The 20,113-nt window shown below is 33.8% G+C and overlaps 1 protein-coding gene across 2 annotated transcripts; it reads left to right on the forward strand.

Annotated features, from left to right (window-relative positions):
• Positions 1-15,239: 15,239 nt before the first annotated feature.
• LOC120086078 (zinc finger BED domain-containing protein RICESLEEPER 1-like) lies at positions 15,240-19,064 on the forward strand. 2 transcript variants are annotated; one of them, XM_039042513.1, is made up of 4 exons: positions 15,240-15,616; positions 16,157-16,233; positions 16,535-18,523; positions 18,604-19,064. In XM_039042513.1, exons 3-4 carry the CDS (start codon positions 16,558-16,560, stop codon positions 18,657-18,659), a joined length of 2,022 nt encoding a protein of 673 aa, XP_038898441.1. In that variant the 5' UTR covers positions 15,240-15,616; positions 16,157-16,233; positions 16,535-16,557; the 3' UTR covers positions 18,660-19,064. The 2 variants fall into 2 exon arrangements, with proteins under 2 accessions (XP_038898441.1, XP_038898440.1); XM_039042512.1 differs by lacking the exon at positions 16,157-16,233 and having other exon boundaries at positions 15,241-15,616.
• Positions 19,065-20,113: the final 1,049 nt, after the last annotated feature.

A 20,113-nucleotide genomic window follows, 5' to 3' on the forward strand; every position in this document is an offset into this window, starting at 1 on the left:
GTTGGATTTTATGTCCTAAAACTTGTGGTTTGTAAACAATAAAACTTATTCTGAAAATTCAATAAAATTGTTATTGAATATATAAAATCCAATAAACTAAAAGATCCATGATTACTACATGAATACTTGAACTTTATATAGAGACACAAAAGTGGATCAGGTTCGAGTAAATAGTCAAAATGTTCTATAGTATATGAATAAGGTTGGGTGCCTTATTCTGGTAACACTATTGGATGCGGCGCACTCTGTAGTTGTTACAAGGAGTTGTAAAGTGCTACAGATGAAGTGATCTTAATTCGTACATGTAATAACACGAGAAGTGGGGGCGTCTTATGCAATGATCAGTTTGCACGAGATCGGACCACGAAATAAGTCACTCTTACTTTATAATGTTGTTTACTACTTGAGACTGACTATTTCAAATTGATGACCTAGGTAACTTGACCTTAATCCTAAGCTAACTATGAACTCCTGTTTATTTGGGATTATCCTTAGATTTGCATAGGTGAGGGTTGGCTCAACAGCGGCCGGCTCAATAAACCTACCATTTTAGGCGTAAGACCGGGTAGATAGTTGGGGACATAGGGTGCAAAATGGAATTCACTCCTACCCGCTTTTAGGGATAGTAGAGAGGTTGTTCCCTTAAGTGTTAACTCTAGGCCTTAAACAAGGGGCCCCACCCTCTCATTGACCCGAGAGGGACTCGGTTTGATGATTGAATAATTGTTCATTAGAGGATCAGTGGGACTTAAGGAACAAGAGGTAATCTCGGGGGTAAAACAGTCATTTGACCCAGCCATTTTTACAAACAACCTGTGAAAGGTTAACTTATTAATCATAGTTATATCGAGTGGACATAATATATCTACAATGAGGGGAGAACAACTCTGGGCTTTAGTGGAGTGACCCAATAGTTAATGAATGAGAGTTAATTCGGTATAAAGAGTTTAGCCAATTAATCTCGGATCATTGGAGCTCATGATCTGTAGGTCCACGAGGTCCCCTTACTAGCTCACAGATGGATTAGCCTTAGAGTAGCATGATAAGTGGATTTGAAACGTTCAAATTAGAATTAAGGGAATTACTAATTATATGTGATATAATTACGCATTTAATTTTGGAATTAAATAAAATTGGAGAATCAATTAATATTTAAATATGATTTAAATATTAAATTCATGAATAGATATTCATGATGGTGGAATTGGTGATAAATTAATTTAATATTTATTATTAAATTAATTAGAATTAATTAAATTGTTTAATTAATTATTTATTATTAATTTTTTTAGATAAATTAATTTTTTTAAATTAATAAAATTTCATTTTTGAAAACAAAATTAACTTTGGAAATTAATTTTGAAAGTAAAAATTGAAAAAGAAACGAAAAATGGAAAAAATCCCAAAAGTCCACTTTCCAAGCAACTAACTAACACACTTTCCACTTTCCAAATTCAGTCAATCTTCCAAGCATGAGCTGCAATTCATGCAGCAATTTTTCTTGCATGATTGTTATGCAATATATACTGAAGAATCTGAATTGAATTGGGCATGCAAAAGGATTGATTTTGGCTGAAAATCTCTCTTAAAGAAGCGTTCTTCACAAGCTGCTAAAACCAGAAAGTTTCCTCCAAATGTTCTTCAATTCAAGCTTATTTTGAGTTCCACAACTCAATCTAAGACACCAGAGGATAGTATGGAAGGCCTTGTGGTTGTTCACAGCTGAATTGCAAAAGATTGCAATTAAGATTCAAGATTAAAGTGTTTCTTCAAAGGTATGAGCATGTCTAACTTAAAGCCAAAATTAATGAATTAGAATGCTTAATGATCCATTTTTCGCATGTTTTCCAACTCTAACATTCCTTAGACAAAGATCTCTTATGGTCAATTATTTTATAATTTAATCTTTTATTGAAATTTATTTTAATCCTCTTAAAACTAATTAAAAAGATTAATTCATTCCTAATCCCATTAGAAATAACATAAGTCAATTTTAAACCATTCAAAATAATTTGGACTTATGTTTGCATGCAATCTAGTTTATAGATTCCAATCAATCTCAATAATACTATAAAACTTCATAATTTAATGAATTATTAAATCTATAAACACATCAAGCATTCTCATACATCATTCCACTATTTATTAGAACAATTTTAATATCTAGCATGATGCATGGACATGCTTAGGTAAATCAAACATCACTAACATAACTCTTATATTATGATGCATGAGTATGCTAATTCAATCATACACCTATAAAATATAACCCTTTATATTTAATTGTGATGCATTTACATGTTTATCCTAAGGTGGGTATTTTTTAATCTATATGCATACAATATGTAATATAAATTCCAAAAATAAAGAATTTAAAATATACATCCAATACATAATCAAATTAAATAGAAAAAAAATTAACCGACTTTGGTACCCTAAAATAAAATTATTTGATTAAATTTATATAACTATTATATTAATTTAATTAATTAATATATATTAAAATTACAAATAAGGAAATTTAGGTTAAACTGCTCAGCCAATTCATATCGCACACGCCGCATCGCTCCATCCAAACTTTGGAGTGTTGCAACGCTGCGACCACTACTCAACGTGTCTGCCTTTCAACGTTGCAATGATGCGATAACAGCGTCACGGTGCCGATTGGTACAACAGTCTTGTTTTGCACGAATTCAGGTCCAAACATGTCCCAAACACCTCCATTTGATCTTGATCTCTACAGCAACTGTTCCTCTATCGATCAACGTGAACTTATAGACTAAAAGCATGAATTAAATTGCCCAAAAGTACAATAGGCCCTTACAATTTAATCAAATTAAAAAGTAATCTAGGGCCAAAATTGAAAACGTCCAATTTTGCAAACCAACATTCAAACATTCATGATGCAAAATATGAAAACCCACTTCTAAACGATTTTGTTTCGAAAAATACAAAGAACAAAGATGCAAGGAATTGGCTCTGATACCAATTGAAGGGATCGAATCCCGCAGCAAAAACGTCTTGTGTGAGAACGTCTTACATCCCACAATTTGATTATTACAATAAACAAGATCGTTATACTAAACTGAATGAATAAACACATAAATTAGCATGCTATTGGGGAAAGGGTTAGAACGGTTCTTACCTTTGTAGATTCTCTAAGTGCCACGAACAATCCTTTCCAATATTCCAATGAACTAATCTCTAAATAGTCTTGATCACGAACAACTCTTTGAGCGATCTCGAACACTACCATGAGAGTTACCTCATTATTCTTTGGAATTCCAATAGAGGGATAGGTGGTATCCCAACTATTGGGAGAGGGAGAGGAGAATAAGATTTTGGAGAGTAGAGAGGTTCAAAGAAAATTATGTACAATAACACTAGGGAGTTGTGTATTGTCAAAGCTTTTCTACAATGAGAATTGTGTATTCAGTGCATTCCCAAAGGGCCATGGGGAGGTCTTCACATAGAGAAGAACTAAGCCCCTTTCCCAATGTATATTTTCTTTTCTATAATTAATTAAATAACATTTATTTAATTAATCAGCTCATTTAATTAAATAACACTTATTTAATTAATTAGTCCAATTAAATAATATTTATTTAATTTTAATTTGCAAGATAATCAAATAACTATCTATACATTAAACCCAATTTAATGTATATATTTAATTATCATATACATCTCATGTATATGTACAAAGCCTCTCTATTAATTAATTTTTTGTGAATCTAATTCATTTGAGCTAATTAGTTTGAATCTTATTCAAATATTACTTTTCAATTTAATTATAGATCATATCCATAATTAATTATATATCAATCACATTAATATATAGTTTCCTCAAATTAGTTTGAACAATTCAAGTTATCCCTCTTAACAATTCAAGATATCCCTCTTAAGTATCCTCTAGTGAGCTAACGAGGGGAGTGGACTTGTAGATCAGAAGCTCCAATGATATGAAATTAATTGGTTAAACTCATTAACCAAGTTAATCAATATTCGTTACCTGTGGGTACACTCCACTAAAGACCCACAGCTGCACTCTTCTCACTACATATATGTTTCTATGTCTATGGATATAGACCAATACCAGCAAGTTAGTCCTTCACGAGTGTTCGTAACTCCAATTGGGTCAAATTATCGTTTTACCCTTGGATTATCTCTGAATCCTTAAGTATTAGTACTCCTCTAATAAACAACCTATTTATGATGCAACCAATAAACAGAAACCCCTCTGGGCCAATGAAAAGGTAGGGTTCTTTGTTCAAGTCCCAGAGACACCACTTAAGGGAATACTTATCTATTTATTCTTAAGGGGAAAATGAGTGAATTCCATCTTATATTATTATGTTTCCAGCTCCCCACTCGGTTTTGTCCCCAAAATGGTAGGTTTATTGGATCGACGATCTAGCCACCCTCACCTATAAAAATCAAAGGTCAATCCCTCGTGAATAGGAGTTCATAATATACTCAGGATTAAAACTAAGTCACCTAGGTCATCCTATTGAAATAGAAACCTAAATAGTCAAAGTGTTACATCTAGTGGTTACTATTTCGCGGTCCAGTCTTATGCAAACTCATTGTATAGGATACCCCTAACTGCATGTCATCTACATAAACGCGTTAGATCATTACGTTTGTATCAAATACAAAGTGGGTCGTATCCATAGTGTTCCCAGGATAAGGTACCCAACGTTATCCCTATTCTAGAGACCCTTTAGGCTGTATCTTGAACATTGATCCTTTATGTCTCCACATATAATTCAAAACTCATAAGATAGCCTTGGATGTTAGTTTATTGAATTTAGGGTTATTAAGATAAAATAGATAATAATACAAGCAATAACATTTATTGATTTAACATTCATAACTCTTTACTGATGATGGTCAATTAATAACATTTATTATCTACAAGTTTTAAGGCATAAACCCAACACCTACAGATTAAAAACTCTAATGATATAAGATTAATTAATTAAACTCTTTAATTAAATTGATTAACATTCATTAACTGCATGTCACTCCACTAAAACCCACAGCTGCACTATTCACACTATAGATATATTTTGTGTCCATGGATATAACCAAAAAATAGTGAGTCGATCATTCATAAATCGCTTGTAATTACAGATGGATCAAATTACTGTTTTACCCTTGTAATTACATCTAACTCCTTAAGTCCTACTAATCCTCTAATGAACAACCTGTTTATGGTTCTACCATAAATAAAACCCTCTCGGGCCAGTGAGAGGGAGGAGCCTCATTGTTTAAGACCTGGAGTTAGCACTTAAGGAAGCAATTCATCTACTTATCCTGAAGACAGGAAGGAGTGAATTCCATCTTGTGTAGTTATGTTCTGAGCTCTCTACTCAGACAAATCCTCAAAATGGTAGGCTTATTGAGTCGGAGAATCTAGCCACTCTCACTCATATAGATCCAAAGACTGCCCTCATAGACAAAAGTTCATAACTCACTTAGGATTAAGATTGAGTCACCTATAGTCATCCTATGAAACGTTAATCTATTTAGTCAACGGTGTTCTAAAGAGAGATTAATCATTTTTTGGTTTGGTCTTATATAAATTCTTTATATAGGATACCTCTACTCGTGTGTCTCCACATGAATATATGATTGGGATCAAATTATTTATAACACTTTATAATTTTTGTAACAATTACAAAGTAAGTCATATCCGTAGCATCACTAAGATAAGACACCTAACCTTGGATCTTTATTTAATAATATATACTACATATCATTTAGGTTATTACTTAAACATAATCCACCTGTATGTCAACCACATACATGTTTAAGTTACATAAAATAACCTTGGATCTTTCTTTAATGGTTAATTATATATATAAAATAATCAAACATTATTTCAAATAACATATAACTACGAGGCTTTAGGGCATACATCCCAACAAAAAGAGAATTGGATTTTAGAGATATTTTTATAAATAACTCATTTCATTGTAAAAAAACATTAAGAGAGAAGGGGAGGAGATGGAGAATATGAGAGGAGGTTTTTTTTTTTCTACAATAACCAAATCTTCAAGAAAAATCTTTCCGTCCTTCCCTTTATTTAAAATGTGTAATAGGATTAAAGTACAACTCTCACTTCCTATTATTTAATTTAAATTAAAATGAAATAAATTTAATTTGATTAAATTAAATAATTAATTAATTTATACCATGGACCTCTTGGTCCTTAGCAAATACATGTGCTAGTTGAGCTAAGCTCTTGTTGGCAATTAAATGTACATTTAAATCATGTTCATACACATCTCTCTCATAACCTATAGTTTTAATATGAATGAGATGAATCTCATTCATATTAAATTTTAATCTATAGTTTTAATATGAATCTATCAATACTATTTTAATATTTGAATTATATTCAAACATATTAAGTCTTCTAGCCTTTAGTATAAAGTTAAATTTTGAATCTTATTCAAAATTAACTTTATATTAAAATGTACCTATATACGTTATATTAGTTGTATCATACACAATTAATATGATTCCCTTTAATAATTTGATCAAGTCAAATTCTTTCAAAACTATTTGTCATTGTTTACCCCTTGTAAGCTAGCAGTGGGACCTAGTGGACCTACAGATTAGAAGTTCCATTGATCTGAGATTAACCATTTAAACTCTTTAATTACGTTAATCAACATTCTTTAACTATGGGCTACTCTACTAAAGACTCACAGTTGTACTATTCACACTGTAAAATATTTCGCGTCTATGGATTTAACCATTACAAGTAAGTCAATCATTCACGAGTTGTTCGGAATTACAACTGAGTTAAATTATTTTACTTCTATAATTACCTCTTACTTCTTAAGTACCATTGATCCCTTTAATGAACAATTTGTTTATGGTCCTACTATAAACCATGTTCCTCTTGGGCCTGTGAGAGGGCAAGTACTCTTTGTTCAAGACCCAGAATCAATACTTAAGGATGTTGGGTTTTATGTCCTAAAACTCGTAGATAGTAAATGTAATATTTGACTGATCATTTATAAAGTGTTATTAATGTTTATTACAATAAATAGTTATAGCTTATCTTGTATTTATCTTGCCTAAATAACCCTAACCCAATAAACTGGCATCCTAAACTATTGTATGAGTCTTGAGCTATATGTAGAGACATACGGGGATCCATGTTCAAGATACAGCTAAAAAAGTCTATAGTATATAGATAAGGCTGAGTACTTTATCCTGGCGACACTATGGATACGGTCACTTTATATTTGATACAATTGCCATGATCAAACGTGTTTGTTTAGGGGACATAAGAGTGGAGATATCCTATGCAATGAGTTTACATAAGATCGAACTACGAAATAGTAACCTCTAGATGTAATTCCATTGACTAGTTAGGTTTCTATTTCATTAGGATGACTGTTGGTGAGAAAAATTTTATTTTGTTTGCTTTTGCGTTAATGGATATGCATTGATGGTCATGCACTGATCATGCATTAGTCTGATGAATATGCAATATGCGTTAATCATGCATGCGATGATCATGCGTACCTGTCACAAGTTTTCTTGCTCTCTTGCCAAGTATAACGAGATCACAAGTTTCTCAAAATGATCCGAGGTCGAATGCATGGACCTGCAACTAAAAGATGATTGTAAAGTAATGCATTTGAGGCGGAGAATAAAAATAAAAAGAAAGAAGCCGATTACTATGTGCTACTCCTACTCCTAGCTAAACAAACTGGACAATTGGAGTTTGACTATGAGAATTGGTAAAGATGCGGCAACTATTAACGCATAATAAGATGCATGGAGAAGTAGAGTTATGGAGGAGGTATCACCAAGTCTTTAAGTTTGGCCGTTGTAATCTCAGTTCGCCACACTAACGCATCGCACACCTCTTGGTGGTCAGTCACATGCTTTATATCTCTATAACACATGGTTGCATTGAGCATAAGGTTATTCATATCTCTAGGAACAATGCTTACTTTGCTTAGTGAGTTTCACTACTTAACCTCTCGGGCAGTTGGTTATAGCTATTCCACTCATAGACAAGTATTGCGATAGCCTCACACTAAGAAAACAGGATTGACTTACTATACTCGCACAAGGCACACCTCTCGGTGGGTTGCTACATGCATCATATCTCTATGTCGCATGATTAAGTATGTGATAACTCTTGCAATCTGCACTTAACTCAATGCGGTGAAAGAAAAAGATGATGAAATAGAAGAAAATGATGAAAATAATGTTATTAAAGAGATGCATTAATTACAAAATGTATTAATGTCTTAAGCCAAAATGTAATACAATACAAAAGTGAGACGAGAGATAGGTGGCTAGATGTAGACAATATTTTCCTTCCATCAGATGTGTGTCAAGGCTATCGGTGATGCAATGGATGGGCGGTGGAGTAGTTCCTCTCGAGACCTATCTCTAGTGAAGCTCCGTTCGTCAATCGGAGGAAGTTGTAGAAGTGAAGAACTCTCAAAGAATTTCTTGCTCATGCTCTCGTCTATGATCATAGGAATCTGCCCAAGGCAGAAGTCCCAGATGATTGAATTTGGGCTTCAAGGCTCTATTTATAGAGCTCAAATGCCGATAGCTTTGATAATCTCGCTTTGAATCACTGCCATTACTGATGCGGTAGGTGAGAATGTCATCATGATCTTATCTCTTTGATACTCCCGAGGTGTGCGTTCATGATTGTTTCTTCTAAAGTATCAACGCATTCCACCCACTTTGCGATCATCCTTCTATCACGGCTATCACTCTGTAGTTGCGGCATTTCATGCGACCAACTTGTCTNAAGTATCAACGCATTCCACCCACTTTGCGATCATCCTTCTATCACGGCTATCACTCTGTAGTTGCGGCATTTCATGCGACCAACTTGTCTTCATTAAGATCAATGCATGCGATCAACTCTACAATGGTTTGGGATCAACGCATGTGATCGACTCCTACGACAACTACAAAATAGACATTTTGACACATGATAACGCATGATATAGGGTTAAGGAATTTTTAATGCTGATTAATGCAAGTTCATTATTTCACATGAATTCTTAGCAATATTAATGCATGTTCTACTCATCAACATTCATAATTCTAAGTAAAAACTGCAATAGCTTGTTTTTCTACAAGCTATCAATGACCTAAGTAACTTAGTCTTAATCCTGAGTGGATTATGGACTCATATTCATGAGGGATTGTTCTTTGATTTGTATGGGTGAGAGTGGCCAATTTGTTGACTCAATAAGCCTACCGTTTTAGGGACAAGACTCGGTGGGGGAGCTGGGAACATAATTTCACGAGATGGAATTCAATATTTCCCGACTTTAGGGTAAGTTGGTGAGTGTTTCCTTAAGTAGTGTTTCCAGGACTTAAACAAATCTCACTAGCCTGAGAGGGGTTTCTGTTTAATTGTTGGACCATAAACAGGTTGTTCATTAGATGAGCACTGGTACTTAAGAATACAGAGGTAACTTAGGGGTAAAATGGTAATTTGACCCATTTGGTGTTACAAGCACTCGTGAAAGTTTAACTTGCTTGGTCAATATCCGTAGACATAGAAATATATCTGTAATGAGAATAATGCAACTGTGGGTCTATAGTGGAATGTACCCACAGTTAATGAATATTGATTAACTTGGTTAATGAATTTAGCCAATTAATCTCATATTGTTGGAGCTCATAGAGTGTATTGGGGTAATTAAAGTAATTTGAAATGTTTAAATTTACCGAGGGAAATGATATAATGTATGGTGATACATTATAATGTAAACTTTATATTTTAGTTAGACTTTTAATATAAATTTATTTTGAATTTGATTCAAGAATTAATTATTGGGAGAATTAAATATTTGAAGGAGTTCAAGTATTAAATTTAATATGAATAGAATTCATATTAAAACTATAGGTTAAAATTAATGCACATTAAATGCACATTAAAACCATAGGTAATACGAGAGAAACCATAATTAAATATGATTCAATTATAAGGTTAAATTAAATATGTAATATTTAATTTAATGATTAATTAATTGGAGAATTAATTAATTATTTAATTAATTGAATTAAAATTATAGGTTATGAGAGTTAATTAATTATTTAATTAAAATTATAGGTTAATTGAACCAAACCTAGCAATTGATGTCAGAACCATCTCAAAATTTTAATTAACAAATTAACATTTTGCTTTTTTTTTTTTATTTAAGGTGGGATCTGCATTATGGATGTTGAGTTTTATTGTGAACTAATTTGGTTAATTGGCCTTAGAATTTATAATTTTTTATACGATTTATTCATGTCCTTGCGTTTTAGGCCTTTAACTGTAAATTAAGTCTTTCGTGAGTTCATGTCTACATTAGTTTCCTAAATCGGTGAAAAATCGAGATCATTTTTTGCCAAAAAGGCGGAAAACAGAGGTGCAAAGGCTAGAATTCAGAAAAAAAATGGGGGAAAATGCAGTTGATGTTGACATCAGCATCACACACATCACAAAGGATGCTAACATTAGCACTAGGTCAGCGATTTGGTTCGGCTTCTAGCGTGTGTTTTGTTGATTGGTCCAGTGATTCGTTGACTGGTTTGACTAATTCGTTGACTGGGCCAATGACTTTGACCAGTTCGAGCATTTTTTGGTCAGTTTGAGTGGTTTTCGTTCGGTTCGAGCAATTTTGGTCCGGTTTTGGAGTGGCTGAAGATTTTTTAGGATAAAATTTGTAAAATTAATGTAATTTTATTCTTTAATTTTATCCTAGGGGTCAATTAACTAGTTCATATACTATTTAAATATTTTATGGATGTCATTTAGATATAATCTCACCTTAGGTTAAGCATGCACATACATTTTTATATATTATAATAGTTATAATGCATGGGATAATACATGATTATTTAATTTCATGATTTGTTTAATATAATATTTATGTTAAGTTAATGAAATTAATAAAACATGAAGCACCTAATACATAGGTTAAATATAAACAGATATATTTAATGGAATGTGTTGAGCATGTTTGTATGATTATAGGGCTAATCATTAAAATTTGAAAATGTTTTTAAAATTAATGATTAGAAACTGTCAATCTGTAATTCAGAAATACATGCAAACATAGGATCATAGGATAAATTAATTAATTTTAAATTATTTAAAATTAATTAAATCTAAGATCATTTTTAATTCTAATATGATTAGAATTATTTCTTAGTTTTAATGAACTAAGTAGGAAAAAAACATTACTATTATTATAAGTGAACTCTGCCGATTAGGTTCTATCTAAGCTTAAGGTATTTAAGTTAACGGTTTACAGAACACCTCCTACCTGACTTGGAACTTGAGTTGAATTAATCATAGTTTAATGTTAGCATGCAATGTCCCTAGGTTAATTAAAATGGTTTAATTCACCTAGAAAATAGTGTAAAGACCTTTTTATGAGAGTTATAATAAATATAGACTTAGATAGATTGACTTAATTAGATTTATCTAAGTTAAATAATCCTAAAATACGATAGGACACTTTAGTGGGAGAAAAAGTACAAAACAAGATATTTATATCAAGTTTTGCTCCTATGTCCCTGTACGTTCACAACGTGAGATCCATGCTCAAATTCGTGGCGCCTTGGGCGCAGCCTCTCTTCGAAAAGTGTTTGCATGGGTCAATAACAAGGTGAATGGGGAAGTGTCTATAGTAAGTGGGAATGGGACACGTGTCAACATATCCTTCGGTCTCCACCCTTAGGTCACACCATGAGGTTCCCATGATCCGCCTGCGTGTTTTTTTGGAATAATTATCCCTTTAGAGGGTTTGATCATAGGATTCGAAACACAATAAACTCTTGAAAAGGATAGAGTCACTTAGGTTAATCACCAACAGTTGTCTTTAACTATAGTATGCTGGTACGCACGTTTGAGATCTGAAAGTAGGGGGGTTACATTTACGGTGATGAGTTAAGAGTTAACGAATATTTTACCAAACAACGGGGTAATGTCTATAGGAATATGAGCTATCCTGGTATTAGAATTAGTTGAAAGTGTCTCATTTCAAAGGATGAGTGGCTGATCACCCTTCGGTGGCTATTACTCTAAACCTCTGAAGCATCGTTGCAAAAAGTAAATCAATAGTTTATTAGGGTTAACTTGTTTTTGCTAAATTAATTGGATAGTTTGTAATTGTTTGCTTGTGTGATAGGTTAAGGCAAAGAAAACTAATATGGTCGATGTTTGTTTTTTATTTTCAGAAATTTCTTCCTCAATAATTGCACTGCTTGAAAATGAAAAACTTACCGGCGATAATTACTCGACATGGAAGTCCAACTTAAATATGATTCTTGTTGTTGACGATCTATGGTTTGTCTTATCGGAGGATTTTCCTCTGACCCCTGCTCGTAATGCATCCCAAACTACGAAGGATGCTTATGACTGATGGATAAAGGCCAACAAAAAAGCCTACATTTATATCTTGGCGAGCTTATCTGAAGTTTTGTCCAAGAAGCATGTGGTTATGGTAACTGCGATGGGATTATGGAATCTCTCCAGGATATGTTTGGACAACCGTCCTATCAGCTCCACCATGATACCCTTAAATACATTACAATTGCCACATGAAAGAAGGTACATCTATTCAGGAATATGTCCTGGACATGATGGTCCAATTTAACATGGCAGAGACAAATGAAACGGTCATATACAAGCGCAGTCTGGTTGTGTTCATCATCAAATCTCTTTCGAAAAGTTTCCTACAATTTTGCAGCAATACGAAGATGAACAAAATCCAATGTAATCTGACTAGTCTCCTTGATGATCTACAGACTTACCAATCTCTTATGAAAAATAAGAGACTGATTGAAGAAGAGGAAAACATTGCCCATTCCAAAAGAAAGTTCCATAAGGGTTCATCCTCTAGAACTAAGCATGTTCCTCAATCTTCTACTTTGAAGAAAATTCAGAAGAAGAAGGAAGAAAAGGGGAAGACTCCCGCCGCTGTTGTAAAAGGCAAAGGAAAGGCCAAGTTGGCCGACAAGGGCAAGTGTTTCCACTGCAATATTGATAGACATTGGAAGAGGAACTACCCTAAGTACCTCGCTGAGAAAAAAAAGGTAAATGTTATTTACTTGTTTTAGAAACATGTCTTGTAGAACATGAGTTTGCCTAGATACTTGATTTCGAAGCAACTAATCACGTTTGTTCTTCTTTATAGGAAAATAGTTCTTTTCAGCATCTAGAAGAAGGTGAAATGACGCTCAAGATTAAAACGGGAGATTTCGTTTCGTGCAATGGGAGCTGAAAAGTTGTTTTTTTAGAGATGAATTTGTTTTTCTTAAGGATTTGTACATTGTACCAAAAATTAAGATAAATTTAGTTTCTATCTCTTGTCTACTTGAACAATCTTACACTGTAAATTTTGAAAGTAGTGAAGCGTTCATTTTCAAGAATATTCTTATTGTTTAGCTAGATTAGAAGACAACTTATATGTATTAAGACTAACCGAAGCAAAAGCAATCTTAAATCATGAGATGTTTAAAACTGTTGAAACTCAAAGTAAAAGGCAATGCATTTCTCCTACAAGTAACAACACCTATCTTTGGCACTTAAAACTATGTCATATAAACCTTAATAGGATCAGACATTTGGTAAAGAATGGACTTCTAAATGAGTTAGAAGATGATTCATTACCACCATGTGAATCGTGTCTTGAGGAAAAATTGACCAAAATATCTTTTAGCGGAAAATGTTATAAGGCCAAAAAACCCTTAGAGTTAATACATTCGGATCTCTGTGGTCCAATGAATGTAAAAGCTCGAGGAGGATACGAATATTTCATCTCTTTTATAGAGGATTATTCAAGGTATGGTTACTTATACCTAATGAGGCATAAGTCTGAATCCCTTGAAAAATTCAAAGAGTTTAAGGTTGAGGTTGAAAACCCATTAGGTAAAACTATTAAAATACTTTGATCTAATCGAGATTGAGAGTATATGGATAAAAAATTCTAGGACTATATGATAGAACATGGAATCCAATCCCAACTCTCAACTCCTGGTATACCTCAGCAAAACGGTGTATTAGAAAGGAGAAATAGAACATTTTTAGACATGGTTCATTCGATGATGAGCTATGCTCAGTTGCCTAGCTCGTTTTGGGGGTATGCAGTAGAGACTGTAGCTCACATCTTGAACAATATTCCCTCACAGAGTGTTTCTGAAACACCTTTCGAGTTATGGAGAGGGTGTAAACCTAGTTTGCGCTACTTCACAATTTGGGGTTGTCCAGCATGCTGTGACAAATCCTAAGAAAATGGAACCTCATTCAAGGTTGTGCCAATTTTTTGGTTACCTAAAATAACCGAGAGGTTATCTTTTCTACAACCCACAAGAAAAAAAGGTGTTTGTATCGATAAACGCTACTTTATTGGAGAAAGACCACATGAGGGATCACAAACCACGTAGTAAGTTAGTATTAGGAGAAGTTATTGAAAAGTCAATAAGAGTTATTAATGAAGTTGATCCTTCAACAAGAGTTGATGAAGAAGCTAGTTTTTCAGGTTTGTCTCGTTCTTCTCAATTGTTGAGAATGCCTCGATGTAGTAGGAGGATTGTATCACGACCTGACCGCTACTTGGGTTTAACTGAAACTCAAGTCGTCATACCTAATGATGGCATTGAGAATCCATTGTCCCATCGACATGCAACGTAGATAAGAACCAATGGATCAAAGCAATGGACCTTGAAATGGAGTCAATGTACACCAATTTAGTATGAGAGCTTGTAGATCTACCCAAAGGGATAAAACTCATAGGGTGCAAATAAATTTATAAGAGAAAGAGATGCAGATGGGAAGATACAGACCTTCAAAGCTAGACTTGTAGCAAAGGATTATACCCAGAGAGAAGAGATTGACTATGAAGAAACTTTTTCTCCGATTGTTATGTTAAAGTTTACAAGAATTCTCTTGTCTATAGTAACATATTATGACTATGAAATATGACAAATAGATGTAAAGACTGTTTTTTTTAATGATAATGTTGAAGAGAATATCTTTATATCTTAATTTTAGATCTTAATTAATACTTAATCTAGCCAATTTTCTATCTTCTACGATTCTATAGGTAACTTGATGCTTTATTAACCCCTTGTATTGGATGTAGAGATGTTAGTACGTAGTAACAAACTTTTACAAGCAAGTGGATATATATCTTATGATTTTCATCGTTTCGAACTCGAACCAATAGAAAACTCATGGTCCAACCCAGCGCCATTAAAATCCAACCAACCCATCTACCCAAAGCCAAAAAAAAAAAAACCCAAAAATCCTGACGGACCAAAATCTGGGTTGATTCCTTCTACAATATTCGATTTCTCCTCCACTTTGCTTTTCCCATCACACTCAATTTGACTACCAATTCGCTCTTGCGATCGTCGACCCACCCGAATTGTGCAATCCAGCCATCTAGGTTTCAGGATGATCGGATGAACCCAGTTGCGCATCGGTTTGGTTTTGGTTTCACCTTCTCTAATCCGTATTTGGGATTCTTTCTTTTTGTCTCCTAACCCTGTCGGACTATCCAATCCGACTCCACCATTGCCAAAGGGAGAAACTTCAATTCCACAATTTTCTGTAAGACCCATTTCGAATTATGGTTCTACTTAGCTGTTTTGTGCTGCTTCTTTTGTTGTTTTCTACTTAGCTGTTTTAGCAGTTTCTGTCTTTTCATGTAATTTATGGTGTTTATGTTCCTATAATTTCTGTTTTTGGAGGGAATTCGAGATGAACTTTTGTCATCTCTGCTGGAAATTTATCAAATTTTGGTTTTTCATGAAAATGTGATTCTTCTTTCTTGGATGGGCTCGAAGTTTTTAGTTGATTCTCTTGCTTTGGTATTGTTTGCCATCATAATTGTGATTCATTTTACTCGTGAAAATGCTAGGACAACATGAGACTTTTAGTTGTGATCTCTCTTACAGTAGATATTGTTCGACACTGGCCATCTATCTTGTCAACTTCATGATCATTTTCTATTGGGTGCTAGCTAATGTGAATTGACTGATGATTGGTTTTTATGGTTTTCATCAATTATTTCTTGAACAATTCCTCAGTTGTTTTCAATCTCTCTCTCTCTCTCTCTCTCTCTCTCTATCTCTATCTCTCCCCTGATAGATGGAAAGGGCATTCTTAAGTATGTAACAGTTCTGATGAGTTGGGTTTGGCCCAAACAATGGGAGAGTTTTAAGATCGTAAGTACTTTTTTATCCGTTTATTCCGAATGTTGTTTGAAATTCTGTTCCATTTATTCATGTAGTCCATAGTTGAGTTGCATCCCATTCTTTAACTCGTTTATTTGCAATTTTATTTGAATTTAAGTTGTTTTTTATATCCTTGTTATCTGCGTTCCATTTTTCTATGAACCATAATCTGAAGAATTTAAATCTTTACATTGTTTTATAAATGGGACAATTGAGAAGCTAGTCTCTTTTGTGCTAGCTATATAGAAAGTATTGAAAGAATTGTTCTTGTTATCGCTTTTGCTTTGTACAGAATTTGGTTTATAACTCCATGCAATGGAGATGTCTAACGACTCAACTATTAAGAAACCGAAGAGGTTGACATCGATAGTTTGGAATCACTTTGAGAGGGTCAGAAAGGCTGACATTTGTTATGCTGTTTGTGTGCATTGCAACAAGAAGCTCAGTGGCTCAAGTAATAGTGGAACCACACATCTAAGAAACCACTTGATGCGATGTCTAAAAAGATCCAATTACGACGTTTCTCAACTACTTGCAGCCAAGAGATTAAAAAAGGATAGTTCAAGTGGTCTTGCAAACATCGGCTTTGATGAAGGGCAGAGAAAAGACGAGTTTAAATCAGCAATCGTGAAATATGACCCGAATCAGAGAAGGGATGAAGCAGTCACCATTGCGAGTAGTAAGTTTGATCAAGAGCGGAGTCAGAATGATCTTGCTCGTATGATCATATTGCACGGTTATCCATTGTCTATTGTTGAGCATGTAGGGTTTAAAGTTTTTGTCAAAAATGTTCAACCATTGTTTGAGATATTACCCAATAGCACTGTTGAGCTTTCTTGTATGGAAATCTATCAAAAGGAGAAAGAGAAGATTTTTGAAACTATTAATAGATTGCAGGGTAGAATTAATGTTTCGGTTGAAATGTGGTCTTCATCAGAAAATATTGATTATTTATGCTTGACTGCACATTATATTGATGAGGATTGGAAATTACAAAAGAAGCTTTTGAATTTTGTCACACTTGATTCTTCTCACACAGAGGATATGCTCTCAGACGTGATTATTAAATGCCTGATGGACTGGGACATTGACTGTAAGCTGTTTGCACTGACATTTGATGATTTTTCAACCAATGACGAGATAATTAGAAGAATTAAAGAACACGTATCGAAGAAAAAGTCTCTGTTGAGTAACGGTAGACTATTTGACGTATGCTCTGCTGCACATACCATGAATGCAATTGCTGAAGACGTGATAGAAGCGATGCGAGAGGTTAACCAAAAGATCCGAGGGAGTTTTAAATATATCAGAAGTTCACAAATCACTCAAAGGAGGTTCAATGAGATGGCTCATCAAGTTGGGATCACCAGTCAGAAGATATTGGTCCCTGACAGTCCTGGTCAATGGAATTCAACATATTTCATGCTTGAGACAGCCGTGGAATACAAAGGTGCATTTAATCTTCTACAAAAGGAGGATCCTCATTATGCATCGGCTCTTACTGCTTTAGAGTGGGAATGGACAACTAGTGTTGCTGACTATTTGAAACTTTTTGTCGAAATTGTGAACATCTTCTCGGGCAACAAATCTCCTACGGCAAATATATATTTTCCTGAGATATGTGATGTTCACATCCAATTAATCGAGTGGTGCAAAAGCTCAGATAATTTTCTCAACTCCCTTGCTTTGAAAATAAAGGCTAAGTTTGATAAATATTGGAGCAAATGCAGTCTGGCTTTGGCAGTTGCTGCAGTTCTAGATCCAAGGTTCAAAATGAAATTGGTTGAATACTATTATTCGCAGATTTACGGTAGTACGGCCTTGGACCGTATCAAGGAAGTTTTTGATGCTATCAGGGAACTTTATGATGCATATTCAATCTGCTTTACGATGGTTGATCAAGATTCAGCTTTGTGTGGAAGCAGTTTACCTGGGGCGAGCAATGACTCTAGGGACAGGCTAAAAGGCTTTGACAAGTTTCTTCATGTGACTTCCCAAGGTCAAAGTCTGATCTCTGATTTGGACAAATATTTAGAGGAACCAGTGTTTCCTCGAAACTGCGATTTCAACATATTAAACTGGTGGAAAGTCCACACGCCAAGGTACCCTATATTGTCCATGATGGCTCGTGATGTTATCGGGACTCCCATGTCAAGCATTGCACCCGAGTTGGCATTTAGCACTGGAGGTCGAGTTCTCGACCGCTGTCGAAGTTCCTTAAGCCCCAATATTCGTCAAGCTTTAATATGCGCACAAGATTGGCTTTGTATAGAACTTGAAGGTATGTGCATAATGGATTCTACCTCAATGCGTTTTTTTCTTCTTTTACTTGACTGTTTATTTGTTTTCGTTTCATATCAGATCCAAGGCCATTGTCTACCGCTTCATACATACCACTTCTGCTCGGAACCAATTAACTGTACAAATAGGTGCTTGGTGTCATGTAAATATCTTACTCAATATCTACCTCACTCCATTGTTTTGCTTTCTTATAATGTTAGGTTGATGGATCTGTTAGTTTATACAATGGCTTCTGATTGCTCGACGCCATAGCCTTGTCCAAATGGGCTATGCTGTGCATAATAGAATTGTGTTTCTTCTGAATGTCCGTCTATAAATCAGACAATGGGCAGAAAATTGTGTGTTTTGCTCGTAATAAGAATTGTAAATATTCAGATAAGTGGTGTCCTATGGGTAAGGATGATCATTTAGAAAGGTTCAATCTTGCATGTTCTTGGCCTGTTCATATTTGTCAGATCAGATGTCAAGATTTCTTTAATGGGTTGTGCAGTAAAAAGAGGTTAAGGGGCGATTGTTTTTAATAATGTTCTTATTGAGCCATTTTACAAGTCATTTATAATTTCATATGATGTAGCTATGGTGGAATATACTAATGAAAATTGTTTGTGAATGTACTGATTTTTTTTTTCTAGTTCAATCAAGATGATTTACTTATTCAACGTGACACGGGAAATGTTATTCGAATTAATACTAGGAATATCCAAAATCAAATCATACATGAGTGTAATCTATTATTATACATTACAAAATACTGACAATGAATTCTAAACCTGCTACTTTTGAGATTATCTACCTTTTGTATATACACTCATATTTGGATCGATTTTCTAAGTACTGGGAACAACTTATTTGGTATTAATAAGCGATGTCTTTCATGAAAAACAAAGAGAACAACGAATAAGAATAAGTGAGAAAATTTTAGGTTGATCCCTTTCAGCATTAAAATTGACAAAGTGGTTTTCTAAAGAGTAATATTGTACTTGTTCTACATAAATAGCTCAAACAATGAAACTAGTCGGTGTAAAGAATTTGTTGTCTAAGACCTAGCATGGGTTTTTCTACGATACAAACATATTTCCCTAAATTTGGTGTTTTATAAATACTACACATATTTTAAAAGTTACAATATTATCATTGATCTATAAGCGTTTCAATCTATCCTTATAAAAGAAATTCTTTGAAATTTTACACGAAAACTAGAACTTAAAATAATAATGGTGGTGATATATAATGAAAATTTGGATCGTCATTGTCATATCGTTTCATATTTAATTTTTTTTCTGGAAGTTGAGTATTTTTTTTTATAGTTTTAATTTTTTTAATTATAATAAACAAACTATTTTAAAGATAACAAAGCAAAGAAAAATTCAAGTGTTTTCCAATTTTTTTTTTTTAAAAAAAACATAATAAATATATGACTTGAGGACAAAAACTGCATGAAAGAAAAGAAGAAGATTGGTTGGAATGCTCTGAAATAAAGAAAAGTTTTGATGGGTTAGTTGATAATTGTCACATGAAAATTTTGATTGGAGGGGGAAGAAAGGAATAGGGAAGGGAAAATGGATATTAA

The sequence above is a fragment of the Benincasa hispida genome, chromosome 9, assembly GCF_009727055.1.
Source record: "Benincasa hispida cultivar B227 chromosome 9, ASM972705v1, whole genome shotgun sequence".
Classification (NCBI taxonomy): Eukaryota; Viridiplantae; Streptophyta; class Magnoliopsida; order Cucurbitales; family Cucurbitaceae; genus Benincasa; species Benincasa hispida.